At 41.9% G+C, this 26184-nt stretch overlaps 12 protein-coding genes across 12 annotated transcripts; 6 read left to right on the top strand and 6 right to left on the bottom strand.

Annotated features, from left to right (window-relative positions):
• Nucleotides 1-504: 504 nt before the first annotated feature.
• BEWA_035970 (signal peptide containing protein) lies at nt 505-1308 on the bottom strand (the record flags this gene model as incomplete). Its single annotated transcript, XM_004832956.1, has 1 exon — nt 505-1308. The coding sequence occupies one exon, from the start codon at nt 1306-1308 to the stop codon at nt 505-507; it is 804 nt and encodes a 267-aa protein (XP_004833013.1).
• A 345-nt stretch (nt 1309-1653) lies between these two features.
• BEWA_035960 (signal peptide containing protein) lies at nt 1654-2187 on the bottom strand (the record flags this gene model as incomplete). Its single annotated transcript, XM_004832955.1, has 1 exon — nt 1654-2187. The coding sequence occupies one exon, from the start codon at nt 2185-2187 to the stop codon at nt 1654-1656; it is 534 nt and encodes a 177-aa protein (XP_004833012.1).
• A 1111-nt stretch (nt 2188-3298) lies between these two features.
• BEWA_035950 (conserved hypothetical protein) lies at nt 3299-3946 on the bottom strand (the record flags this gene model as incomplete). Its single annotated transcript, XM_004832954.1, has 1 exon — nt 3299-3946. One exon carries the CDS (start codon nt 3944-3946, stop codon nt 3299-3301), a length of 648 nt encoding a protein of 215 aa, XP_004833011.1.
• Nucleotides 3947-4412: 466 nt separating this feature from the next.
• Nucleotides 4413-6818, bottom strand: BEWA_035940 (hypothetical protein; the record flags this gene model as incomplete). The annotated part of the gene is made up of 1 exon (XM_004832953.1): nt 4413-6818. One exon carries the CDS (start codon nt 6816-6818, stop codon nt 4413-4415), a length of 2406 nt encoding a protein of 801 aa, XP_004833010.1.
• A 733-nt stretch (nt 6819-7551) lies between these two features.
• BEWA_035930 (hypothetical protein) lies at nt 7552-8481 on the bottom strand (the record flags this gene model as incomplete). The annotated part of the gene is made up of 1 exon (XM_004832952.1): nt 7552-8481. One exon carries the CDS (start codon nt 8479-8481, stop codon nt 7552-7554), a length of 930 nt encoding a protein of 309 aa, XP_004833009.1.
• A 1340-nt stretch (nt 8482-9821) lies between these two features.
• On the top strand, nt 9822-12162 carry BEWA_035920 (protein phosphatase 2C, putative). Its single transcript, XM_004832951.1, has 2 exons — nt 9822-9940; nt 10456-12162. Exon 2 carries the CDS (start codon nt 10460-10462, stop codon nt 11948-11950), a length of 1491 nt encoding a protein of 496 aa, XP_004833008.1. The 5' UTR covers nt 9822-9940; nt 10456-10459; the 3' UTR covers nt 11951-12162.
• A 1192-nt stretch (nt 12163-13354) lies between these two features.
• On the top strand, nt 13355-14302 carry BEWA_035910 (conserved hypothetical protein; the record flags this gene model as incomplete). Its single annotated transcript, XM_004832950.1, has 1 exon — nt 13355-14302. The coding sequence occupies one exon, from the start codon at nt 13355-13357 to the stop codon at nt 14300-14302; it is 948 nt and encodes a 315-aa protein (XP_004833007.1).
• An 829-nt stretch (nt 14303-15131) lies between these two features.
• Nucleotides 15132-16290, bottom strand: BEWA_035900 (signal peptide containing protein). Its single transcript, XM_004832949.1, has one exon. It carries the CDS (start codon nt 16048-16050, stop codon nt 15316-15318), a length of 735 nt encoding a protein of 244 aa, XP_004833006.1. The 5' UTR covers nt 16051-16290; the 3' UTR covers nt 15132-15315.
• Nucleotides 16291-17594: 1304 nt separating this feature from the next.
• On the top strand, nt 17595-18632 carry BEWA_035890 (hypothetical protein; the record flags this gene model as incomplete). The annotated part of the gene is made up of 1 exon (XM_004832948.1): nt 17595-18632. The coding sequence occupies one exon, from the start codon at nt 17595-17597 to the stop codon at nt 18630-18632; it is 1038 nt and encodes a 345-aa protein (XP_004833005.1).
• Nucleotides 18633-19794: 1162 nt separating this feature from the next.
• Nucleotides 19795-21027, top strand: BEWA_035880 (hypothetical protein; the record flags this gene model as incomplete). The annotated part of the gene is made up of 1 exon (XM_004832947.1): nt 19795-21027. The coding sequence occupies one exon, from the start codon at nt 19795-19797 to the stop codon at nt 21025-21027; it is 1233 nt and encodes a 410-aa protein (XP_004833004.1).
• A 707-nt stretch (nt 21028-21734) lies between these two features.
• On the top strand, nt 21735-22712 carry BEWA_035870 (signal peptide containing protein; the record flags this gene model as incomplete). Its single annotated transcript, XM_004832946.1, has 1 exon — nt 21735-22712. One exon carries the CDS (start codon nt 21735-21737, stop codon nt 22710-22712), a length of 978 nt encoding a protein of 325 aa, XP_004833003.1.
• A 565-nt stretch (nt 22713-23277) lies between these two features.
• Nucleotides 23278-24117, top strand: BEWA_035860 (signal peptide containing protein; the record flags this gene model as incomplete). Its single annotated transcript, XM_004832945.1, has 1 exon — nt 23278-24117. One exon carries the CDS (start codon nt 23278-23280, stop codon nt 24115-24117), a length of 840 nt encoding a protein of 279 aa, XP_004833002.1.
• Between the last annotated feature and the right edge of the window lie 2067 nt (nt 24118-26184).

Below are 26184 nucleotides of genomic sequence, written 5' to 3'. Positions count from 1 at the left end.
AACACCCGGTCGATCTTTTTGTGGGCTACCGATAGCTCCAATAGTCGCTAGTGGCAATTTATCTCAATGTGTGCGTAAATATCGACGAAATGTTGGATTTTGCCGCCTAAAGGCGAGATGTCAGTGTGCACCATAATTACACACACGAGAGGGAGGCTATTTGCCCATTACTCTCGTCCACTCGCCTTCATTGAACATTTTTCCATCTTTAACGCCATATCGAACGGGATGTGTGAGCACATCGCCGAGTTTTACGGTAATTCAGACGCAACGTCAGACATGTTGTCTAATTTCTTGCGGGACGAACCAAATGCTATTCTGATGGTATAAATCGGTGGATGAGTGTTATAAAGGTCTGATGTGTGCGTCTAGATAGAGGATTGTTGTCCAAAGTTGTCTTACTGGAGGTGTTACTCATGTTCTAGGTACCCCTCCAGCATTTTTCCATCCTGTCCATTCTTCTAGGTACCTCTGTCTCCTATGGGCTCTTTGGCGGTGGCTTTCTTACAGTCGTGAGTTGACAAACTCTCTCCTCTCATCATAGCAGTGGAATTGGCTATTCCCATGACTTGTAAGCAGGTAAGTGCTCTTTACTTTGTACCCGTTGGTATAAATTGATGTAATGGTGATTGTAGGATCGCCGACTCTCCCTCCCCAAACGACAGTCCTCTCTATCAAGCCTCCGATTCTATCCTCCAAAGTGTGTTTGCCATACCTAACTCTGCCAATGGTGATATTCAGGCGATATTCCGGTCTAATTGAGTAATGCGTAGGAAGGAGTAGTGGAGTGGTCGATGTGCTCTGCAAATTCTCTTCATAGTCATCCGGTGGAATTAACGCCTCAACATTAAAGTAACGAGTGTTGTCCTGAATTAGAATGTCCAAATCGAGCAGTACTCTAGAGAGCCTCCTGTATGAAAGATCCCCTGGTCCCTTTATAAACTCCTCAATAGCCCTGGACAGGGTAATCCTCTTACCTCTTCTTTTGGTCATTACTCGGACGTATTTTGTATTTTCCATATTTACCAGAACAAAAACGTATCTACTCACAGCATCTGACTCCCCGGAGACAATGATCTCATCTCCGTCCCTGACATCTCCAATAATGTGAGTGTGTCTGGAACTCGCCTTTACTGCGTAATTGTTGCCACCAGAAATCTCAGTGGACGGAACAATTTCAATTCTCCTTGGAGGCTGCTCAAAAATGTCAAGTTCTAGCGTGATTTTGTTCTTGACAGGCGCCGGAGATGTTGCTCCTATGATAATCAGTGCGATTAACAGCGATAGTTGCACGGTGGTCATACTCATTGTTTTAGGCGATTATTTCCCCTGTCTAGTCAAAGGGGTAATTTGGGAGAGTCTAAAGTAGATAAATACCCATGTACAGGAAAATGTCTGGATGTTAACTGCATGCAGAAGGTTTGGAGTATATATTAAATAAATGATGTGATTAAAAGTTGTTAGAATTTGTATTGGTTGTGCTTATCACCATAAAATACGAAAATTTACTCATTAAGACAACTTGAGGTCCACTGGAACCCACCCATAATTTATGTATAAAGACCATGAAAAAACTACATGTTTGTAAATATAAGATTGTATAGTGTGATTATCATCAACTTTAGCCGTGAAACTCTTTTATGTTGTATACCGTCAAGAGCTACACTTCATTCCCTCTAGTTTTGCAAAAAAGTCCACAAAAGCGATTTCTTTCCACCCCTGAGCTTCTTTCTCAAAGTACTTTGATTCGTACGAGTTTGCAGTTGTAATGTTTAAGCTAAGAATAGTGCATTCGCCTCTTTCATAAACTTCCGATAGTACACACCGTTCATCTCCAGAGGCAGTCCATATACCAACCCCGTCTTGAGAAACTAAATTGATAAAAAAGCTCTTTCGTGGAAAGTAATCGACATATTTAACTCCGCTATTTAGCGTTCCAGAAGCGCGTATTATGGTAGAAGTGTTTTTTGAAATGTCAAGAGCGATAGGAATCTCTTCCATGCGAGTTGTAGTTTTCTGCCAATCTGAGTCGTTTTCCGTAACATTATCGTCATCAAAATCATGGGCTCTCATCAAGTCGTAAGATTCTTCGTCTTCAGATCCTCTTCTGCATCCAAAACAACTAGGCCAACCCGCACTGCAGAGTTTAATGGTGGCGAGAATGTGTACTAGAATGATGAGTCTCATGTTTGCATTCCTTCTCGGAAGATTAAATGGTGAGGGCATCTCTGAAAAAATGGCGAGAATGAAGGACTGAGGAGTACACGGCATGTTACGCCTCTTCCTTGTATAGAGCATTCTTCTATACTGTTCAGCTTCTTATCAGCCATAAACGGTCTCTAGTTACGTGAAATTCCATCCTCTTTTCATTCTTCTAGTCTAAAAGCATGTATCCTTCTGTCAATTTCAGGGATTCTCAAGTTCATCACCAATGAATTGACAGATACAGCTGTCTCTCCAGCTAAAGCCTTTTGTCGCTACTGTTCGCCAAAGAAGCATTACAAGTACAACAAATTACCTACCCCGTACGTACCGGATTGTTATATGTGCGTGATTAGTTCCTACACCCTTGTAGACACTACAGTTTCCTGTAGGTTTGGGGAATAATCAGAACAGGCCTTTATAAATAAGATTTTTCGACTGTATTTCGACCTGACCTTGATTTCTTGACCATTTGAGTTTATCCTCTTACTGAGGATTCCAGCGAATCTCCTAGAGAGACTTACTGGTTCTTCAACGATTACTATAAGCGCCATAGTTTTATTACCGCCTTGCTTTTTAAAAGTTATGTTTATCCCACGTATAATCTGGGTAGTTTTACAAGTCGCCACCTGTTTATATAAGAAGAAGTTTTTTTGATTAAATTCAGGTCCACATTGCAATTCGTCCAGGGTCAACGCTAACCTTACGTCAGCTAGATTATAATAAAGTCTTCTAGTGCCAAGTATGTCATTGTTGAACTCTTTGTCGTCAGTTTGGAATGATGCACAGTAGGTTGTACCAGTTTGTTTAACGATTGGTTTGGGTCTTATTCTTCCACTATCATCATGTTTTTGTTGCTTTTTAAGAGGCGATTCGTTATTTCCCTGTTTACTCTCTGTATGATCGCAAGCTCGTACCCATTTAAAGAAGAAATTTTGATTTGATTCAGGTAGGCATTGCCGTTCTCTATCGGAATGGACTTCCAATGCTTATTCATCGTAGTTAAAGAGCCTAAGATGATGTATTTTAGAGAATATATCTCTAAAATAAGAAATATCTAACAATCGATATTTTCACCAAAAGATTTCGACTCGCATTACAAGTATAAAAGGTTTGATGCAACCGACGCGAGTATGTGACCCACTGAAAGTCCAATGTACGAAGTGATTGGAAACTGGGCATAAACTTGATACCAGTCCAAAAGAACCAAAAAATTGCCAAAGGAAACACCAAGAGCAAGCAATAGTACATAAATAACAAACGAACTGTAGAATTTTTTTGTGGCTTTATCCTTTTCTTCTGCATTCTTAGAGTCGGTAAAATCACCCTTTTCCAGGTAAATGAAATGCACAACTGTTCCAAAGGTTACAGTTGTGAATACGATTGTTACAAACACATAATTCAATATATGAAGAGGGTTGTTGTTTGTAGTCAGAATCAGCGCAAGGAAGAAAAGGTAGATGCAAGAGTTTCTCATGAGCCTGAACTTCTCGCTCCTGCCACGCCTCAAAATGTTGTTTCCATTTTTGTGTGTAGAAAACGTGTAGTTTGGTATCACAAATGTGTGAATGAATACCTTTGCTGGAACCAGAACCAGTAAGAGGTATGTAATTTGCTTTGTTAGTCGATCCACTCCCCTTGAGTAATCCCCAAAAATAACCGCAAAGAATAAAATTAGCGATGTTGTTAAACAGCTGAGGAGATCAGCCCTGTAGTATCTCTTCACACATACGTTGATATCCATGGTTGTATATTCCTGTGGTACCTTTACAGTTTTAAGTCCAACTTTTCCAGTTCCAATTCTTCCTCCTCTTCCCTGTTTACAAGTTGTGTGTTGAAAAAATCACTTTCTGGGTTACAAAGATGATCGTCAATGTCCATCAATTGTGAATATCCCGATGTTTCCAGGGTCCTTTCGAGCGATTCTCTCGCAATTTTTGTGGTAAAGAGTTCAAAATTGCCCTCAAATTCGAAACAAGCCAATATTTCTTTTGATAAATGTGAGTAATTCAGCTGTAAATTTGTATGAATTGCTGTCAATGATAGAATATGAATTATAGATGATGTGATGTGTAAAATGTGGGTAGTAGTAGTAGTAGGAAATTGTAATATTTGTGGAGAGGGATAAGATATAGGTATGGTATTTCTTATCTTAATAGGTATTCGATTGAAGTCGCAAATAAAATGTCCGCAAGAGAGTCTATTCATACTCAATATGGTAGATTCTTTAAAAACACTATGGGATATCCGTGTCTAACCCAGGGGTCTCCATTATATTTCGTATAGAACTTATATCCTGCAAAACAAGCCAAGGAAGAAGTTGTAAGAATGCCAGCAGGCACAGAGATTGTAGTCTTAATAATTTCAGGAGTGTTAGAGTCAGAAGTTCCATGAGGTTGAACTCCAGGACCATGAGTTTCAGAAGAAGTGACTGAGACTTTTTGAGCAAGTCTTTCAGGAAGAGGAGGGTGAGGAAGAAACAATTCAGAGGGAGTAAAAGATTCAGGATCTCTATCAGGTTCATCAGAAGCAGAAAGAGAAACTTGAGTTGATCGAGCATATGAGACAGGATCGATTCTTTCATTTGTTCCAATCATTTTCGGGTCATATGTTTCCAACTGTTTGCTCTTTAAGAATGGAGAAATTGGCTCGAAAGTTGATTCCAAATCAATGTGCCTCACATAATCTGTATTAGAAGCACCTATGGTAAAATCGTCTCCACAAGTCCCACTCTCATCCGAATCAACAATAGCTTCGTGATTCCGGATGTTCCTATCACATACAACTATATCAAATGGCATTTGAGGTTCTAAAACTAGATCCACTAATTTAATTTTCCCTTCTTTAGCCAAGGCTTCAGGGAGATAAAAATCAACGGTAACTGCGTTCTCCGAAGGATTTTTAGTATGGACGTCTTCCTCAAAATTCTTTCTACCAAGTTCATATGGAGGAAAATATGATTCTACAGTTATATCCACTGGGGAAACCGGATAATTATCTCCATAATCTGGAAAGTATAGATGCTCTGGAACATCCACATCTTCCTCGGGATCTCTAAAATTTGCATGAGGACGAGTAATCTCAAGGATAAAACTCGGGTTAATCACTGAAGTGGCATCTTCCCTGCCACTGGGTATAGTCTCTATAGATTCTTTATCGTCCTTATGTCCAACATGAGCAGAGCCTGTTCCTCCTCCAATACTAGTTCCAGAACTACCAGGGCTTCTACTACCTGAAGAAGATACAGAGGCACCAGCAGCAGGAGGAAGATGAGTACCTTTAGGAGATGTTCCCAACTTGGCACACTTTAGCCCATCAAGTACAGCTGTACCAACGGCAGTAGTCAATCCAGCTACAACGGATTTATCTAGTACGGAGCCAACAGCTCCATCAACAATTCCCAATAGTTTTTTACCAAAATCCCCTATAACTTCACTAACAACAGAAACAGGATCAGTATGTCCTTTAGGAGTATCAGCACTACCTATTCCTGTAGATGTACCTCCCTCTTCCTCATCCATATCTTCGGGTTTGTCTTGTACTTGTCCTTCAGCACGTGGTAAGGCCTCACCTCGTTCATTCTCTTCCTTTTCATCTCGGAAATTAAGTTCCAATTCATTCTTACATCCCTTCTTGTTACAGTATTCATTTATGTACTTCTGTTGCTCAAGGGTATTTCTGTCTGCTGGTTTGAAAAGTGTACAGGTGAGATCTTTAAGTTTTTCCTCCAGTTCGTCCTTGGTAAGGATTTTTGGCAAACCTTCTTCATCACTTATCATGGTCCATCTCTCATTGTGATTATAGCCATCATTAGCAATAGAAACTTGCATACCTAAAGCGGCAATTTCCATAAGTAGAGGTATCTTCCGCTCCCTGTCTTCATCCCAGTAATATACAGAGAGATAGTGAATGTGGTCACTATTAAGTCGGATAGGATCGTAGTTGCCTTCATCTCCATAATTACTGCTTCTCCACTTAAGATTAACGTTTCCGTATCTAACGGAGTCTGGGTTAATAGTGTATTTGTGCTCATATTTGGTATATACCGTAAATTTCTTTTCTTCAGAAAGTGTGACCTTGTATGCTTTACACACACAAATATAACTAGTGATTGCACGAATGTCTACGTAGTGGAGGTCGTGGAGTTTACAGGTAAGTTCATGTAGGTTCTTGGTAAACTCTTCAGTAGACTTATTGCTAATTTGAGGGAAGTTTTCAGAGTCTGTAATAGCTTTCCATCTAGCATTAGATATATCCTCGGTGTTTTCATACCAATGTACCTTACCATCGCGCTCTTTAAGCCTTAATGCAAGAGGCTTCTTTATGTGCTGTGGATCTATGTCATATGTTTTGCTATAGTATACGGATAACTCAGTGACCGTCTTATCTTTTGAAAGTTCAGATCCACTCTCATCAGTAAGAGGATGTCCACCATAATTTAAATCCCGAGTTGTAAAGGTTTTGAAATAGTGTTTGCATTCTTTGTAATCAGTATTCTCACTGTTTATGCATATATCTCTCAGTGATGCATCAAAACCATGTTTACACGTTACTTTGTTAGCATTACCTGTTTCCCCTTTTGGACATTTTTGCTTGATATCTACGTTTGGAGGCATTCATAATGCTACCTTATTCCTATCTTCCTACCTTATATGCCTTAAATAATGTTATAGTAGTATCCTCATAGTTACTCCACTTTATTCCATTACAGCCATTCATTCATCCTCCCTCACAACTAGCTCACTGTCAGAGAGACTATCCACAGAATGACAAGATGAACAACTATCAAGACAGTCATCTGAATGATCTCTATGGATAGTCTACTGGAGTAAAGATGTCATACTGTATAGGCTCCTACTCTAAATCTCCACCAGTCCACAAATGTTCCCAGTTAAACAGCACAAAAATGCCATCATCCACCAAACATGTTTCAACTTACCTTACAGAAAAAAAAGTCTTTATTGGCCAACTCCAAAATCTCTTTTGGGAACGGTACCTTCTCCTCGGTAATTTCGGTATTCTTTATATCCAAGACAGAATCCGCTTGATAGTAGCCAACAATGCAAAGTTTTCTTTCCTTGCAATACTCTTCAGCCTAAATGTATGTGTATAGATTGGAATATAAATGGGTATGAGTATTTTTATACAGATGAGATGTAGTATAATGCCTAGCATTAAGTCTGAGTGACCAACGGGAACTCTTCCCATCCAGCTGATCGGTACTACTTCAAATTCCCTCAGGACCGATCGGCTGTAGGAATGACCGGAGACACTTCTGGAAGCGTAAGATTCTTCCTTAATCTCTCAGTACATACTCCCTAGTCTCCATACTGGAGAGTCCATAGGCTTCTAAATCTGTCTAACCCAAGGATCTCCCTTATAGCGATTATAAAGCTTCCATCCTCCAAAAAATGTTGCGGCAGTTCCTGCGGAACCAGCAAGGAAGTATCCAGATATAGTAGCGATAAAACCAGCGGATTCAGCAAAAACTTTAGCAGCTTCAGAATGTGCTTTAGGATAAGATTCACCAGGAGGTTTAGTATGAGGAGTTTTAGGTTCACCAGGTCCAGGAGCAGGATCATTATCTCCTCTACCACTAGCAGCACCTTCATTGTACTTAATTCCGGCGAGTTCAGATTCACCACCAATGAAGTGTTCATAGTATTCAATGTCTTTGGCTCCGGGAAGACTAACTCTAACTTTATCTCCCCTAATGGTAACCCTTTTTTTACCAGTATCATGTTTATCACTACAACAATAAGTTCCACTACTGGCATAAGTCTTAGAATGAGACTCTGTGAGATCAATGGTAACAAGTTTGTAATGTTTACAATTGAGGTAATCAAGTTTCTGCTCAAGGGCTTTACCTTCCAGCCGTTGATTATCTTGAGAACCACTATCATGTGGATTCCAAGAGCCATTTCCCTTAGTTTCATGATAGCCATACGTACCATTTTTATTGTGAATCTCTATGAATAAAGGGTTATTCATTGATTGGTCATACTTCCAGTACCAGACAGAATAGGACTTTACAGGCTCACCATTTTTTGGTTTTATCTGATTTATATCATTACCACTATTTCCAGACTGAACTTTATCAACAGTGAAAGGTTGTCCAGCGGATGCTACATGTGTATACTTTAAGAAGCCAGAGTTAAGAGGAAACTCAGACTTTTCCACTTTAACATCTCGTTTACTAGTACCTCCATAGTATGTAATAGGCCCTGGTTCATCATCAGGACTCTGACTTATGTTAATAGTAACAGTGGGTAGAGCCATTCTGCATTACATCCTAAGAGGACCAAGTTGTTAGTTCTCAGATGCTCACTCATCATCCATTATGCACCGTCATTTTAGATAACCATTCATCCTCCCTCACAACTAGTTCACCGTCAGAGAGACTATCCATAGACTGTCTTAGCAGTCGTCTCTACTCCGTAGGATAATCTTCTGGACTCCATTCCTGCTATCTCAAGATTCTCTAAACTCCAGAATAGACAACTCCTCCATCTACCAATGATTGCACAGATTCCTATACTCCGTGTACTAGCCTATCCTTATTCTAGAGACTCCCTTTGGTCGTCTGGTACTCCTTACAGTCGTACTTGCACAGCGAAGAATCCTACTAGACAGAAGAGCTCCTTCCAGTTGGCTGGTCCCTCATTCTTCGGGACATTCGCATTAACTTACCAGTAAAACGGCAATCTTGTGAATGTGTGCTATACAATGTGTATGTGCCACGGGAACGGCGTCATAGACAACACAGTGTTTCTTATCGCCCTTAGATTTTAGTAGTCTGCCTATAAACAGTCCACTCACTCTTCCTTGTGGATATTTTGCCCCGTGTGCTATCGATTTTACAATTGCATTTGCCAGAAGAATGACTTTGGTCATACTAACCCCTCAAAGTCATATCCGCCAAGCTATATGCCCTTTGTGATTGCAAAAATGTAAAATGTGTGTCTCCAAGTAATGCAAAGGAGAATTGCCAACTCTGAGCGCCACTTGTCTTGGTTCCCGAAAAACACCAACACCAAAGACCCCCGAGACTACAGGACCAAACAAACGTCTTGGAAATCTGCTCTGGTCCACATACCAAGTAACACCAAAGAGAATCTGTGGGCTCCATAACCGTGGCGCAGCAGCCACAGTACCGAAATGGCCAGGGGTACCTGGAAGGATGCTCAGGGAAGAAAAAAGTGTCAAGATGAGCCCATGTTTAGAGGCTTAAATGGTGATTTCTGGCTACTCTCCAAGTGTAGGAAAGGGCGTGAACGAGGAGACCCGAAAGACGGACTGAAACTGGACAAGTTCATGGCTCCTTCCACGCCGATTTTCGCGGTAATCTGGGCAATTTTCGTGTATAAATGCATTTGGATCTGCAGTTGCGAGATGGGACAAAGAGGGGAGTATGGCTAGCTGGAGGAAGTACTATTGGAAAATGTGTACACCCGAGTCCTCTGGTGCGTTTTCTGGGATTTTGCGCAAACGTCATGTACATTATGAGTTTTTGCATAGAAACTCTCATTATCTCGACTGTCTTGCCTTTTCAAGTTCAACTAGCGCGAATTTGCCTCTCGGCGACTCCACGCTCTCGCGCCCCATTCGACTCGGCGATTATTTCCAGTTTGCATCCACCAAATACCCTCGAATCACATTTGATGTTTGCTATTGTTTTGATTTCCCTCGGACGTTTCGAGAAGTTTTAGGTTTCGCCAGGAGTTGGACGTTTCTTTAGGTTTGTTTATGCATGGCAGATTTTTAGACTGAATGCGGAGCATATGAGCGGAGTGAACGTCTGACTGATGTACACGCAATGAGATCAAGGGAATGTAACCGTGTTGCAGGGTAGATGGGTCACTCGACCGCCAGGGAGCCCAGGAAGGCTTGCTGTCTCTAGGCTGCCGTCGTATGGGCAAGTTATGGTATGGGTGTTGCGCTATGCTCAATGACTGGCTGTAAAGTGACTACTAGATGACCTCAGGGAGTCTCTAAAGTGTCTACTGGAGTGAGAACGGGTGACCATTCAGGCTCCTATACTAAAGTATACTCGCAAGACTCTCTATTCGCTACAGTCATGTACTCTAATCACTCATATCCCTCTTCTAGGGACTCCCTACGCTCGTCTAGTACTCCTTACAGTAGTACTTGCACAGTGAGAATCCTACTAGACGGAAGAGCTCCCGTTGGTCGCCTTTACAGCTCCTACACTAAAGTATACTCGCTATAGTTCCACATTACAACAACATTCAGGTGTATGATATTCCGAGGAGGTCCTCTGTTGGGGTTCTTTATAATAAGAAGAATGGGAGCGCACCTGAGTAGTCCTAGGACTGACAAAACCTCGGCATTTGGAGGTGATTTGGCCAAGGATTCGACCCAATTTGGATGTACTTCGATGCAAGGATGGAGAGTCTCCATGGAAGATGCCCATTTGGCGATTCCCGATTTCATCAAGCATAAAAATGGAAGCATAGGATTGTATGGTGTGTTTGACGGCCACGGAGGTCACTATGTGAGTACCTGGTGTTCAAAGCACTTTCATGACTTGTTTCGTGATGAGCTTCAGGCCCATCCAGATATGCCAATTGATATAAATGTCGAGCCGCGCATGCCAGTTGAAAAATGCGTTGCGGAATCGCTCCAATCTGCGTTTTTACGTGTAGATGAAGAGCTTTTAAAGCCTGAAATCGAGGCTGAGTTAAAGAGCTACTATAAACCAGTAGACAAGGCTGAGGTCCCTGGAACCTGTATGGACTCCAGTGACATTTTAAAGGTTCTTTTGCCAAACAAACGTTCCACCAGGGAAGCGCTTAAAATTTTGGAAGCCATCAAGAATCCCGAAGGTTTGGACCAGCAGTGTAGAAGCATACCGATTGAATCTGAGGATGTGACTATGGATGCAGTAGGCGGAGAGGAGGAACGTGCACACTATGCTAGCATGATTCAAGAGGTGTGCGTAGATTCTGGAAATTATGGCCGAGAGGGTGTCTCTGAATTCTCCTTTGAATACGCAAAGGGAGACATGTCCGCTTATAGCGATGAACTGGATGACATTTCTCCTGAAGACTCTATTGATGCCATTATGGAGGAACCATATGGAGAAGCTATTGCGCATGGTTGCGGAGCTGCCTCCGTTGTTTTAGCTGTTACTCCCGGTCCAAATCCATGTCTTGTCGCTGCAAATGCCGGTGACTCTCGTGTAATTTTATGCAGAGCCGGAAAGGCTATACCTCTATCGCATGACCATAAACCTGGGCTCCCAGAAGAATCTGAACGTATAAGGAGAGCTGGTGGGTCTGTTACCAATGGGAGAGTTGATGGGAATCTCAATCTCTCCCGTGCAATTGGAGATTTATCCTTCAAGCAAGATCACACTCTCAAGCCAGAGGAGCAACGAATTTCTGCTTTCCCAGATGTAAGGATATGTCCAATTAGCAAGGAAGATGACTTTGTCATTCTAGCATGCGATGGGATTTGGGATTGTAAGACAAATCAAGAGGTTGTAGATTTTGTGAGAGAACGTATTAACTCTGCAAAGGAGAAAAATGCCTATGATGGTTCTACACTTTCAAAAATCTGCGAAGAATTATGCGACGCTTGTGTCTCAAAAAATCCAAGCGAATCTGAAGGTATTGGATGCGACAATATGACTGTTATTATTGTTAAACTTGGGGACTCCATTCTTGATAATAAAAATGTGGATCATACTGTGACAATGTATAGACGACCATTGGGTAGTCTTTAATATTCGGAGCACCAAGGAAAATGGAAGCTCTAGACAAATTCGGATTACACACACAAAGTGTACACACTATACACTAGGATAGTTTAGACACATGTAAGCCCTCGTGTCATTTGGGCATGTCTTTAGACAGCATGTGTGCAATGGTGTAAATGTGCATAATGGCACATTGGCGTCGCAATTGCAGACGCTGTATTTCAATTGTTAATGTACGTACTTGTGCGTAACTATAAAGTTTTGGAAATTCCATCACTAATGTGTTTAGAAAGAATTGGTTGCCAGAGAAGAATCTGGTCTGCCAAGGGGAGAGGGTGGAGCATGTAAGGGTCAAAATACTTCTCCCCCGCCGCTTTGGTCCATTTATATGCCCATGTGAAAAATATAAAGCTGAATATACTCGTTTCGTCAAAGTACCGAAACTTTGTGCCGTCAGGCTTCACTACCTTCCTCAGAGTTAGGGAAGGTTCACTCTCCCAAAAGTGATGATCATACCCTTCCCGGGTCCGATCCCCTTTATCTACCATCCTTCAAAAAGTAGAATGCTTTATCGGCGTGTCTATACCTTGTCTACATGCTCGGAAGAATAATTCTGGTTAGAGAAGTCAAGAGTAATCTCCTCGCTTTGTCTAGCCTTTACTACCTAAGCGATAAGTTACAACCGTAAATGACCAGGGGAAATCAAGACTCTGATTTATAAAGCCGACATAACCAAAATAATGCAGGATATTTATTCTTGGCATCTTCTTCATGGGGAGGTTTTGACGGGCTCAGTCTCAAACCTTACGTTTTAGCAACGATGGACTGCCATGTGTAAAATTACTCGGTTGATGGAAAAAAAGAGATAGAAGACATATGAACAGTGAGAAGGTGACTAAACGCCGTCCTTCCCCGGGCACAATGTGGGTCTCCTCTTCGAAACTCCGTATGGCAATAGCCAAATCAAAGAAGGCAAAAGAAAAGGGGAAGAAAAGTAGTGATGAGGAATTTAGGGAATCCATGACACCCACAAGTATGTCTTCATGTTCATTGCCTACTGCATGGCACCCATCTCTGGTGTTACTTTGCTTCTCGAAAGTGTCTTCCACTGCGAAAACATCGCAAACAAGTGTTACTTGTCATATATTATCACTGGTTCTATCTCCACCATAACATCCCTCATGTGCCTTAAGATGAGCTTCACCGCCTTGGTAATTTACTTCTGGCTGCTCATGCCTATTCTGGTTCTATTTGTCCCAGTCATATATTTTGGGAACGGACAAACTGCTAAAACGATCTTTATCATTCTTTGTGGAGTAGCTGGGATTCTCGAGGCGCCAATTCTCTCCAAGCATATTAGTGATATCAAAGCTATTCCTAAACTCTGCAGCCTCAACTCTATATTCCGGCTACCCATTTGGGTCGATCTCCATGGGACTGTTCCAGCTAATCATGGAGCATATTATAGGCACCAGTAGCACACCTCAGATGAGATTGTGCGCAATCCTATGTTATGCAATAAAGATAACCATAGCATTTTTCACTGCACTATGGGTTACCTACCTGTACATAATGTATGACGAGCGTGTCAAAGAGATTGAAAAGGAGGAAAAGAAGAATGGGCAGGAGAGTGGTAACAGTGCTGATGCTGGCGATAGTAGTAACGGAAGCGAAAAAAAGGTACAACTGTTAGGCAAGGTCATAGTGGTTGTGCCGTATTATTCACCTCGCCTTGTTATACAGACTGTTGGAACAATCTTGAGGGTGTTCTTCCACCCCTGTCTCATACCTTTCCTTATAGATTTGTCTAACAGAGAGAAGCTTGTCATCTCACTTTCTTTCATGTTCTTTGACTTTATAGGTGTGAATTATGCCAGCAATTTTGATGAAACCATTGACCCATCTGAAAGGGCTCCCTCTCAGTCTCACATTGTATTTTTAGTCACAAGGGATTTGACTCTCCATCTTGTGTGGATATCAACTATTTCCATTGCCTCATTTATCGTCTGGAACATTTGGACTTGCAAATTTGAATTCACTAACTCTTCGTTCTTCCTCCTGATCTTGGCATCCGTAAATGGCTTTATTGGAGGAATCTTTACTGGAAGAGGACTAAATGGTTGTTTTCCCATCCTAGAATATTATAATGGACAGGGAATTATAGGAGATGATATCATAAAGCTTGACAATATCATTAACGATATCGCACTTTCTTTCGATTACATCATGTGCTTTTTAATGTCTCTATTCTCCAACATTACTGAAAGATTCATACTCAATCACAAAAATTCCAGAGAGTACATTCTCAGCAGCAACAAGGGCGATTTATCAATCGAAACTGTAAATGCTCTACTAATGCAGTTTAAAGGGTCATTATAATCCGTATACACCATGGATTTAAAGGAGGTAGGCAAGCCTCCCCTGGACCATCTTCAGGTCATTCACATTTGTCATTTTAAATGCAGTTTACCGCAGTAAATCTGTGAGATTTCAATGTTTAAAGGACTATATATATTCTTAAGATTCCCATGATATCTGCATGCATGACTTTTTGGGTCCAGTGACTCTTAATACCTCCCAAGTTTAGACACCACTGCTCAATGCTTGACATCCTGCTTTGGCCTCCATAAACGTGAAAGTACTAGCCAGCATTTGTACATCCAACAGAACAGAGTTACAGGCAGTAAGGATCATCCCCTGCAGTTCCTTGATTTTAGTTTGTTCATCTTGTACGGCTGTGGTAATGGAATAAAAGGTAAGAGCTCCAATGTTCTACCCATCTGGAAGTATGTCTGACTTTTACCCAAACGACATACTATACAGCTTAAGATACACTTGTAATGCCGAATATAGAGAGGCGGACCAAAAGGATCCATCCAATCATAAACTTCCACCGGGTCCATAACATAGCCCACTCGGCAGTTCTTAAACACAGGGTTGGTAGGGGATATCTCTACCTTTGTAGGTCTACCAGAAGAGTAGTGAGTAGAATAAGGACATTTTCTACAAATACTTTGTAACTTTACCTTTCAATACCCTTCAGAATATACTAATATCACCCTAGACCCCTGGTAATCACCATTGGATGCGTGCCTGTAAAAGTCATTCCATTGGCTAGTGATGATACATGTACCATATCCTCTACATATAGATGGTTGAAGACCATAAATTCACGTATATATGCATTAAAATACCAATTCACGACATGAGGTTTCTATTTCAACCTCTGGAATATACTAGTCAATTAACCGATACACCTGTATAATTACCGTTAGGATGAACAGAAGACCTACTTTCAAGATATTGTACATGTGCAGACCTTTACATCTGCTGAGGAAGGGAATTTCATTGTACTGCATAGTAACCATTCATGGACTTACGGCCGCCATTACTCACTGGTCGCTGATCCAAGTACCACTATTGTATGTAAATGTGAGTGTCCATTCCTTTTCCTGGTTATACTTTAGGATGAGGTGAAGCTCCCTGTTGTCTACGAGAAAGGCGCTGATGCATCGTTCTCCAGGTTTGCCTTCCCAGAACGAATACTCACCACGACAGACTTTTGTCGCATGAAATCCAGAATGCGGAATGAACGCCAGAGTCCTCATATTCTGCAGTTCCAACGACGCCCATCGATTGTCATTCTTTCCAATATCCAGAGTAAAGGACTGGACAGAATGTGGAGTCTTTCGGACTTTCCTTACGGCATCTCCAAATTCCTTTTGGTTTGCTTCTTCCCATTTGGCTCCTGCATAACTGCCACCAGTGGCCTCCTTCAAGACTAAATTCTTTGAACTGTGCTCTCCAGACTCTGGTTCCAGGAGTAGGAACGCTGACTGTGGCACACCGTCCTTGAGATGCACATTTAGGAGAGCAACATGCACATTGTTTTTACATTCCCAGACCAGAGTATCACCGGCTACAATTTTGTCCAACCTGTAGCCAAATGCCGGAGCAAACATTAGCGAAGGAGCATCATCAAGTTCACACTTTGCGGTCTTGAATGTCGAATTACTTTCGCTTAGGATGTCCAAAGTGACAGACTCTGGATTTCCAGAATCAACTGGAGCTATTAAGGCCCTGGAAAGTTGAGATGTGAGAAGCAGGAGAGTGAAAAGCATCTGCATTTTGTCCTCTTTACAATATCCAATCAACCCAGTACCCTGGCATATAGTGTGTCTTTATCCTCTCTTATGCATTATCGCTCTGCGGAGCTTTTGCGATTCTCTATGGCTGTCTACAACGCCTTTAGGTCAATCGGGAAAATGTGTGAAACTAGAGATCTTATTTGAAGCCACAATGTTTATATTTAACGTATACAACGATGATTAAGAGAATTCAGCAAGAGTTGGTCGCCGAACAATGATAGTAGAGAAAGTAGGAGCGCTCGGAGTCAGTAGGGTGAGTGTGTGAGGCATCATTCCTCTCCTTTTTCTTCTTCCGCCCACTTTATTCATTCTTCTCTCTTGTAGGGTTAATTATCAGGATATTTAGTGGATCTTGTGGTCCGTCCGTGGACCTGCACTAGGCTCTACAAACTCTGTACTTGTGTCCTTGTTTATGCCCAAAAATTGGTCTTGAGTTACACCAGTAACAGCAACCTCTTGGAGCCTATACAGCAGAGCAGCTATACTCCAGTAGAGACTCTGTCATGGACTCTTTATACTCCAGTGGACATCCACGAAGGTCAATGAATGCTCCATTTACAAACATTTTGCTTACCCTCAAAGAGATTATATGGACGATTTGCATGTAAAAATGACCAAATACAGGGCAAAGGGGTTTGGTGGGTCTATTTCTACGTCACCCTGTCTTCTTGGTTCCACTGGCTTCATTCACTTTTCTCCAAAAAGGCACTTTCATGGACTACTAAGATGTTCTTCTCTAAAAAGGAGATAACCATCTGTGTAGGCTTGTCATTCTTTGGGTGAAACGCCAGTAATCTCCGTATATAGCGCAAAAGTGCCGGGGTCAAGAAGATGTCTAATCGCTCTCCAAATTTCAAACAGTCCCGAATATGACAATTGATTAGGCTCAATCACACCCTTTAAAGACTTATAAAGTCGTACAGGGTCATAAAGTTGTCAGAAAACCGGCAAAAGGTTAGGGTCCGGAAGGGGCGTAACTACGACAAAGCTCTGAAAGCCACTTCAAGCTCCTAGTTATCATTCTTTATGGAGTTTTGACTCTGGATAGCTCTAGAATCGCATTGAAGATGCATGAGGTTGGCCCATTGCTCCAAAATAACTTCTTCCTCCTGTCACTACATCTCACTGCCTCGTATACTCCGCTCACGTATCAAACAGCCATAATCAGTTTGGCCATGGCTTCTTCCAGTCGCTAGTTTCTTATTCCTGCTATTTATCTCGCCACAAGTCGCATATAACCGGTAAATCTCGCCTAGCTACGGGAATCCTGGGTCCGTAACTCGCTGTCGATCTCTTCACGCCACTCCTCCACCCCGCGGTCCGCTCGCAGGTTCTTTGAGAATAATTCCTGCTGAATAAGATGAGCTTATTCCTGTGTGGAGACCCCAGATGTGCGTAAATGTGTAAGAGACCTTCCCAAGGCAGTCAGTTTATTTCTTCATTTTGGGTGGATTTACGGATTCCACGCCATTCCATCTCTTGTGGACGACGAGAATAGGTTCTTTATATTCTACTTCTTCTCCATGGAGTTACGACATCAAAGAGAAGAGTTTGCAGATTCCTTGTCTAGAGAAGACTCCACGTCGGATTCAGCACAAGAGAATGAAACGGAAGAGGAGTTTGTAGATCACACTCTTTATTCACCGCAATCTTCAAGTCCTTACAGCGATAATATTCACGAATTTCCCTCTAGTCAACAATCCACGACAGCCTCATCACAAGACTCTTGTAGCGATTCTCCGCTCATCCACCTGCACGAAACAAGTACTCAACAATATTCAGGACTGTTTCCAAAATATGGTCAAACGATCTATTGCAAAGAAGAAACTCTTGACATTCTAAAACCCGACCAAAGTATCGCGATCACAGAATCCAAGATCAACAAGGGAATAAAAACAAACACCTACCAGGCGAAATATAACGTGAATGTCGTTCGTATTGCCGAAGGAGAACTTTCGGTCTGGGATGGAACCACTGGAGAACGATTCAAGAATGGGACAAGCTACCACAGAAATGGTCACCATCCGCTATTCCTGATGCGATTCAAACGAGGCAATTATACCGTCAACAAGTACTTTTTGAAGCAAGATGGAGAGTGGAAGGAGACCAACGGATTCGGGTTCTACGCAATACTGCAGGCAATGGTGGATGGGAAGGATAGTGCAGAGATGGTGGACTCCAACGATGCTCTCCTGAACATCCCAAAGACCATTGGAATATCCCTAGACATCTCAAAACCTGACAGATCAAGCATGTACTGCTACGAGATGGAGGAGGACGGGTACATTTACAAGAGATTCACCTCCATGGGTGGAATGTCCTTCAACAAGGTGGTGGACGGCAGACACGTAATATGGAGAGCTTCCGAAGAAAACCTGCGAGAAATAAAGGCGTTACGTGTACGATATCGCGCCAAGAACAATCGCAGAATGCTGGTAATTTACTTTGGCAGTGGTGCCCTCTGTAATGGCAAGCACAAGTACTTTGAAAAGGTAAATGGAGAATGGATCGAGGTAAGAAAGGAGGACTACAACATAATGCACAAGAATATGCAAGACTAAGTTTGTTTTTCGGATAACCAATGTAGTTTGTTTTGCCCAGTGGTAACACAGCAACACACAATGTAGTCAAATCACAATGACTGTATCTTCATGAGTAGCTATCTAAATGAGAGATCTCTTTATTCTTTGGTGCTGGAAAGGGCCAATACACTCAGAAAGGCTCCAGGAACCTGCTCAAGCTCTCGGATCCTCGTTACTCAGAGGATGGAGATTCCTGGTTATTTAATCCTCTCTGGATGTATTGGAGCTATAAAACGCCAAGAATGGCTGTGAAACATCTTCATTCTGTCGCAGATTCCCTCGTCTTCCCTATACTCCACACCGCCCCTTATTCTGTCACGAATCTCAGTTTATATGTCACATTACATCCTCCTAGACATTAAACTGCTTGTATTTCACACTAGATGTGTTATTATCAACCATTCTGTTGCTCTTTTTGTTCGACTCTCTTCCTAGGTTTCTGGGACCAATTTCTCAACACTCTGTACGTATCATCGAAAAGTTCCGTATAAAAGCTCCATGTTTACGCTAAAAGTTGCATTTGAAAAACACTTTGTGGATGCTACAGGTCGCTGGGAATTGGGCTATTGGGATGCGCCGATGTGGCGTTCTGGAGGCTTTTTCAAATGACCTGTAGCATCCACAAAGTGTTCTAAACTTGATTAATCATCCCTCAAATTATGGCTGAATGGAACCTCGTAAATTGGCTTGTTGCTGGCCTACTAAACTTGAGGGTAGCGAGCCACCGTCACTCGGCAAAATGCCAAGGACGGCGCAGAACCAAAGGTTACGTCTCGCTTAACGCCTCTAGTGTTCTTGCCGGTATTGTCCCGTATGGCGTACCTTCCTGCCCTGGTAATGATGTCCAGTAGCCATGTGTTCGGCTCCGGTGATTCCACGAATGAGACACCTAAGGACTCTTCATGTATGAATCCAGACACTGAATAGTTGTCCTTGTACTCATGAATTTCCGTGTCTCCGAAATTGCCAAACTACGTACAGTTGATGCGAGCTCCTATGGCATCCAGTCCCTGGTCAGTATTTGTCTGGTCGGTTGTAGATAATCACATCACAGAGGGTCCATGTCTGCTTGTGCGCGACCCATTAATTCGGTACCACACTCCAATCGATCTTGGGCAGGTGTGTAATTAATCAAGGGCCAATGAAAGCTATCACATTCTTCTTCACAGCTATCACACTTGGACGTTTTAGTGATTTAAAGACATCAGATAATGTTCTCTCCGTTGAGAATGAGAAAAAAGATAATTTTCCAATCATTCTGGACATCTCAAATCCTGACACTGACCCGAGATGTGAGGTCATTGAGTATATAATTGACGGAATTCATGCGAGACTGTACCTGCCTGGGGGCTCATATGTCGATAATCTTTACTACAAGGAGCATCTTCTTTGGGAAAGTGATGTCTTCGAGTCCTTATTTATCTACGCCATTGTCTATCTGGAAAATGGAGACCCAAAGTTACTTCACGTTGTCCATTTGGAGGATGTACGTGTTTGTGACCTTTATATGAAGAGGGCAGGGAGACGTTGGTCCAATTGCAGAAGAAATTACGACAATGTGCTGAGGAATATAAGGAATGAAAGCTCTGCATGCGCCTCTGGGCCCACCCACACAAAACTCCCTGCGGAACAAATCGACGTCAATGCAGGGTCGAATCAAAAGATTCGTGCCTTCAGAAGATTTTTATACGGCGTAGATACACTCATCCATATGCCAGTAGAGGGTCACACTTGCACAAGAGTCGTCCATGGTGACTTTGTGTTCTGGGAAACCAGTCCTGGTTACCGTTGCCTCTTCACTCTCACTCTATTTTCTAGGGGTGAGCCCGTATCTGTATACTTATTCCTAAAGGACGAATGCGGAAGATCTGAACATCACTATCACAAAAAATATGACAAGTGGATCCATGTAGAGTTGAGCAAATCCGGCGTTCCACACAAACTCATCAAACCCATGGGAAGTTCTAAAGAAGGGCCAATCGTTCATCATCAAAGTTCCAACGAGGAAGATGTGTTGGACCTCTATCAAACTTACCATGAATACAGTAGTCCCGCACTTGGAAATGTCTCTCATAGGGTTTTTCTACCAATGAGGGACGTTTTCAAAAAGGTCATGTACGGAGAAACAATAATCTGGAATGCACAGAATGAAGAATGTATTCTTGTGGAAACATTCTATAGAAGAGGAGTTTACATCGTCAAGCTTGGAATCGATCATTTGTCAAAGAGTAAACATCTCTACTTTGAACGAATTAATGATGAATTCGCAATGTACGAACTAGAGGAACTTTTGTCGAAATACGAGTGGCTACAAGGTAAAGATGCGACAGTTGATGAACTGAATGTCAATACCAAAGACGACTGCCAAGTATAGCATACGGGACAAGTTCCAGAAGAAAAGTCCATGTCGCATATTCATGGATATGAACATATGCGAAGTTAATGAAAGTGTTTTAAAGAGTTGAGCCGATATTCAACTCGAAATATTCCTCAAGATCAGTACCATGCCAAAAGTTTTTCCTCTATAATAGCAAAATAAAGGTGTTTTAACAACTTTTAAACTATGAAAGGCATCACAGTGGGAGTTGAATAACTTGTAACATGCAACACAAACCAGAAATATGGTGCATGCATAGTGACCAATCGGCCACAGCTTGTATAAAAATCCAGAATACCTGAGTTCCGAATGTGAATACCGAATATAAAGGATGAAATGAAAAATAACCTCCAAAAGAATATCTGGGAATATTTGTATGATTGACATTTATAAGAGAAGAGTGGACATAACACCATCCAGTAGATTCTATGAATTGAAGTCATAAAACTACACCTGCTTCGGTCTAAAGGCCTACATATAAGTTATTCTCTTCCTGAAAGTTGTTCATGCTCATTCCATGCCTCGCATATTTGACACTATCTCACATAAAGATTCAGTTTACCCTCCTTTGCATGCACCATATAGACTGTCTGAAACGCCCTTTGCATCGTCTGTACTTGCACTCTGTACGTCCGTATGACTACTAGACAGTTTTAAAATCAATTCTCTAGACTATTCCATCGTCCATTCACCATTTCTCAGAGATGATTCCTCTCGTAGTCATCGCTATTCTAACCGCGACAATTACCGCAATAGAGGTACAATTGGATATCTCATCAGATCAAGTACCAGATAATCTCATTAAAGATGTGCATTTGAGTCCAGATATCTCTAACATAATGTTTATTCCTCTGGGCTACACGGTGGTATCTCAAGTTAATGACAAAGAACAGGTAATCTGGAAGGCCAGACCCGGTCAAACATGCAGTCATTTCAGAGTATACTCACTCTATGGAGAGAATAGGCTTGCCATAGCCAAGATTTCAAAGGTACAAACCGTGGAAACTGTCGACTGTAGAAAGTTGTTAACAGAGGAGACTAAACCTATCAAGGTGGGTAAAAAGGACGGTAAACGCAGACCAAAATCAGAGTCTTATTTTCCTGATGTCCAGCTTGCGTCACGCAGTGACACAATGGAGAAGAGAAGAACGAGACTCTTCTCAGATTCCACACCAAGTCAACCTATTGGAGAGCCTGAGGAGCAGGAAACCCTTCACTTTGAAAACCTTTGCGGAACTTGGAGCTTTATGACTGCAGAAATGTACAAGGAGGAATTGGCAAAGCTCCAGTGTGAAAGGAAGCTCGACCTTGCTAAAGAAGTCTCTCCCATTGTATTCACAAAAAACCCATGCGATTCATTTTCTGGCAGGGGACATATGATTGTTCCATACACCAAGTTCAAAGTTCGTTCGGTATTCTATAATGACGACCTTCTGTGGAGCGCCAACCGAATAAACCACGAAGAAGGTAAATGTGAATATGCTGTGATCTACGAATATTCTGTTATCCGCGAAGGAAAACTGGAAGACGTGTGTTTTGTACACTTGTACATTTCACATGGACTCTTCTTTGAACACCTATACATGTACAAAATGGGCAGTACATGGACAACTTGCTCTTACAATCGGTTCTTTGACATGCTCGTTGAATATAACGAGAATGTTGAAGAAACAAAGTTCTGATGCGTGGAATGAGAGTGAAATGAATGTGGTTCGGAATGATCAGCCAAGTAGCCTAAAGCAATCAGGGAGCAAGGATTCCCGGAGAATGAGGAAAGCTAAAACGGTGGACAGAGACCTGCAATAATAAGCAGAATGAGCAAGATTTTGGTATAGGCCCAGCCTAGAATTAACGCGATAGTGGCCACAAAGTCTATATTCTGGGAAGAAAATCTCCCACAATCCTCTTGGGGAATAAATACAAATAACACCAATTATTGACATTTATCTATTTTTGTGGATTACATTCATCCTTCTTCCTCCACGTATCTCAGCCTATCATGCTCATTTGACTAGCCTTAGTCTCCGTCCCGTTTGTCTCTAGGGAGTCACTCCTGCATGAAATCCATGGCACATGTACATCCATACTATCCATTATAGACAATTATGAGCGTAGGTTGCGAGTATAGAGAGAATAGGCGCACATGCACGACCAAGGTCTTCCGTTGGCAGAGGTGGCGGAAGGAGGGACAGATAAGGCACAAGAGCGAATAACTGCAAAACCACATTAATAGCATTTAACACTGCAATGATTGCAATTTGGTCATTTGTTATCCTACTTGTACCAGTTTTTGCACCGTTACCAGTGACAGCGCAGCGGAGAGTCCTAGATATTTCAAGGCCAATAAATCCCGAAGAAGTGATTGTTTCCGAGTATAATGAAGAAGGTTTGACTTACAGACTCTTTCTTCCTCGCGTGCATATACTCATTGGTAAGGTAATAGATAGGGATAGACTCATTTGGTTGGCTCCTTCCAGGTTTGAAAATTGCTCCAGCTTCCGAGTTGTTAGAGATGGCAACAATATTGTTTTTGCCCTTCTTAGAAGTAAGCTTGGGTACGAGACTAAAAACTACTACTTCATGTATGTCGAGGCACCACCAAGTGATCGAGCGGAGAGATCATTTCTAGCTTCACTAGTATCACCATGGAGACTAATTCCAGAATCTGAATACAGAGAAAGACTGGCAACGATGGTAAACCGGAAATTTGACCTTTCTGCTCACTATGATTACCGCTTCTTCAACATTCAAAATTACCAAGAACTCGGGATTCCTTCCTACATTTACACGCCTCGCGAAGAGTACCTGGTCAAAAGGGTGATGGACGGTGACGATATCATCTGGCAGTCGACTAGGCCAGAGGAAAGATGCTCACTTATTCTACTCCATGGAGGTGAACTCCATAGCGACTATATAAGACGTCAGAACCGGGAAAACAAGAGGGTACTACGACTGTATATACACCATCATGGCGGTAAAGATTCGCTTTACTTTGAAAAAACAGGTACTGGATGGGTTCCAATTACCAGAGAGGCCTTCTATGAGGAGATGGAGCATGGCGCTGAAGACCAAGTTACAAAGCTTTAATACATGGGTATTTGGGTTTAATACTTTTAGTAACATTATGGGTTAAATGTACAATGTGTTTGCTATATGCCATAATATAGATAGCATAAATGACTTACAGGGATGCAATGAATCTCAGGAGCCTAAAGCTACAGGACTGGAATCTTCTGAAGACAAAGAGCCCAGTGATTTACCTTCAAAACTACACCAGTTTGTTGGTTTCCTTAGTATAACATAAACATTCAGACAAGTACACACTGGATGAGTTTGTAGAATACTGCAATCAGGACGATTCGGAGGATGACAGCGACTTTGAGCAAGGTCGGTTTGGGGTCTCATTCGTCAAGGTCACTTTATGGGAGACACTTGTCCATCCAATGAGCCACTATGACCGATGAAACACAATATTTTAGAAAGTAGTTACACCTCGGATGAATCCGAAGGCAAAGACATCGGTGAGGATTCAGAGGACCTCGTAGAAGAGTACATTTGCTCCAGAAGAAGGAGACTTGTAGAATGACGCTCTAAAACCACGGAATAGAGCACTCAAATTTACATTTCTTGAATTTTTTTATCATTTTAAACAGTTTGTGGTCTCTGAATAGCATGTCGGACGTCGGGATAATTATCACCATTTTCTTCTCATTCTTCCTCGACTACCTTTTGATGCTGCCAATAATGTTTCTAAAACTGTCTATAGAAGGCAGACCAGGAACATTTAAAAGCACTCGCAGCTACAAGAATGGGTCGCAAAGGCTCACGCCACACACTTGAGGCAATGCAACTGAATCGATTCCAATCATAATCACAAGATACTTTAATTTCATGATGTGGGTGGAAGAAGTGGTAGGATGTTGCTACTTGATGTATAAGGGGTGTCCACTTGGTACTCCAGGCAAGAGCAGGGTTCAGCATTGACAAATGAACATGTTTTCTAGCACGGTAGCATTCGGAAGATGGATTGATATTGCAAGGTTGAAAGATGCTTGTGATGGAGGATGACTGGTGGAGTGTTAACGTTAAATGTGGAGAGAATGAGCTATGTAGTCGCACTAAGACTCCAACTGACCATGACCCTGGCATTACCACCAAGAAGAATGATAATAACGCTGAAGGATTTGTTAGATATACTCATGAACTCAAGGGAGGTACAATTACTCTCAAAGGAGACCTAGACGGAGATGAAGAACTAAGTGCTAGACATGAGATCCAAAATGTTACTTCAGTATCTGCCCTTTGCTGGGTCGATGAACTTGCTACTCCACTTCTCCTGGAGGCAAACATCGCAAGGTGTAGATAGGCATCCCTCATTAAAAGAAACATGTCATGAGACTGAGAAGGATCCTTCTCCGATGGATTTATAGCCTCGTTAACACTCACAGTGTTTAGCTTTGATATAAATTCTGAAAGCGTAAGTGAAAGAGAACAAATGAGCTTGATGTGATGTGGAATGTCCAGTACAAATGGGATTAGACAGGGGAGAAGAAATACCTTAGAAAGTATGCAAGAGTGAGACTACGTTTTCTACAAGAATGTCTCTAGGGGATCCAGAAGACATCTTTGGGAGATTCCTCGGAAACCTCTTGCATGCAAATTAGTCTGAGTTGGTCCATAAATCGCTAGAATCAGTGCTTCTAGGAGGCCAAAGACTCTCAAACCTAAATAAGAAGATGATTTGCAAGAGTATAAGCTAAGTAATGCACATATAAACTCCTACACCTGGGATATTTTAATTAGTACATTTGTAACCATTATGATGAGTGGATAAACTGCATTAATGACTCGGTAGGTATTCCTGGCAAGGAATGAGCTGAGGAAGGATCAGAAAGTGAACGATGCACACTTGATAGTCAGTGGATAGTGTCTATGGAACTTCACTATATCACCGTTCACATCCCACAGTTTGATTCTTTCGAATAAAGCATACATAGACAGTAACGGGGCGATCAGGAATGTAAAAGAAGCAGATGAACCCGTCCAAAAGGACCGCAAAGCTCCTTCTTTGAAAAGCACAAGTTAATCCTCCACAATAATACGCCGTCTTCCATAGAATAGGCATAAAATGGCGCCAAGAAGGGGATGTATGGG

This window comes from Theileria equi, assembly GCF_000342415.1.
Source record: "Theileria equi strain WA chromosome 2 map unlocalized gcontig_1105316255037, whole genome shotgun sequence".
In the NCBI taxonomy this organism is placed as follows: Eukaryota; Apicomplexa; class Aconoidasida; order Piroplasmida; family Theileriidae; genus Theileria; species Theileria equi.
The sequence above is the reverse complement of the archived record's forward strand: the minus strand, read 5'-3'. Positions and strand labels throughout refer to the sequence as shown.

Excerpts from the sequence above, each read along its gene's own strand:
- BEWA_035920 (XM_004832951.1), top strand. The coding sequence starts at position 10,460 with ATGATATTCCGAGGAGGTCCTCTGTTGGGGTTCTTTATAATAAGAAGA.
- BEWA_035900 (XM_004832949.1), bottom strand. The coding sequence starts at position 16,050 with ATGCAGATGCTTTTCACTCTCCTGCTTCTCACATCTCAACTTTCCAGG.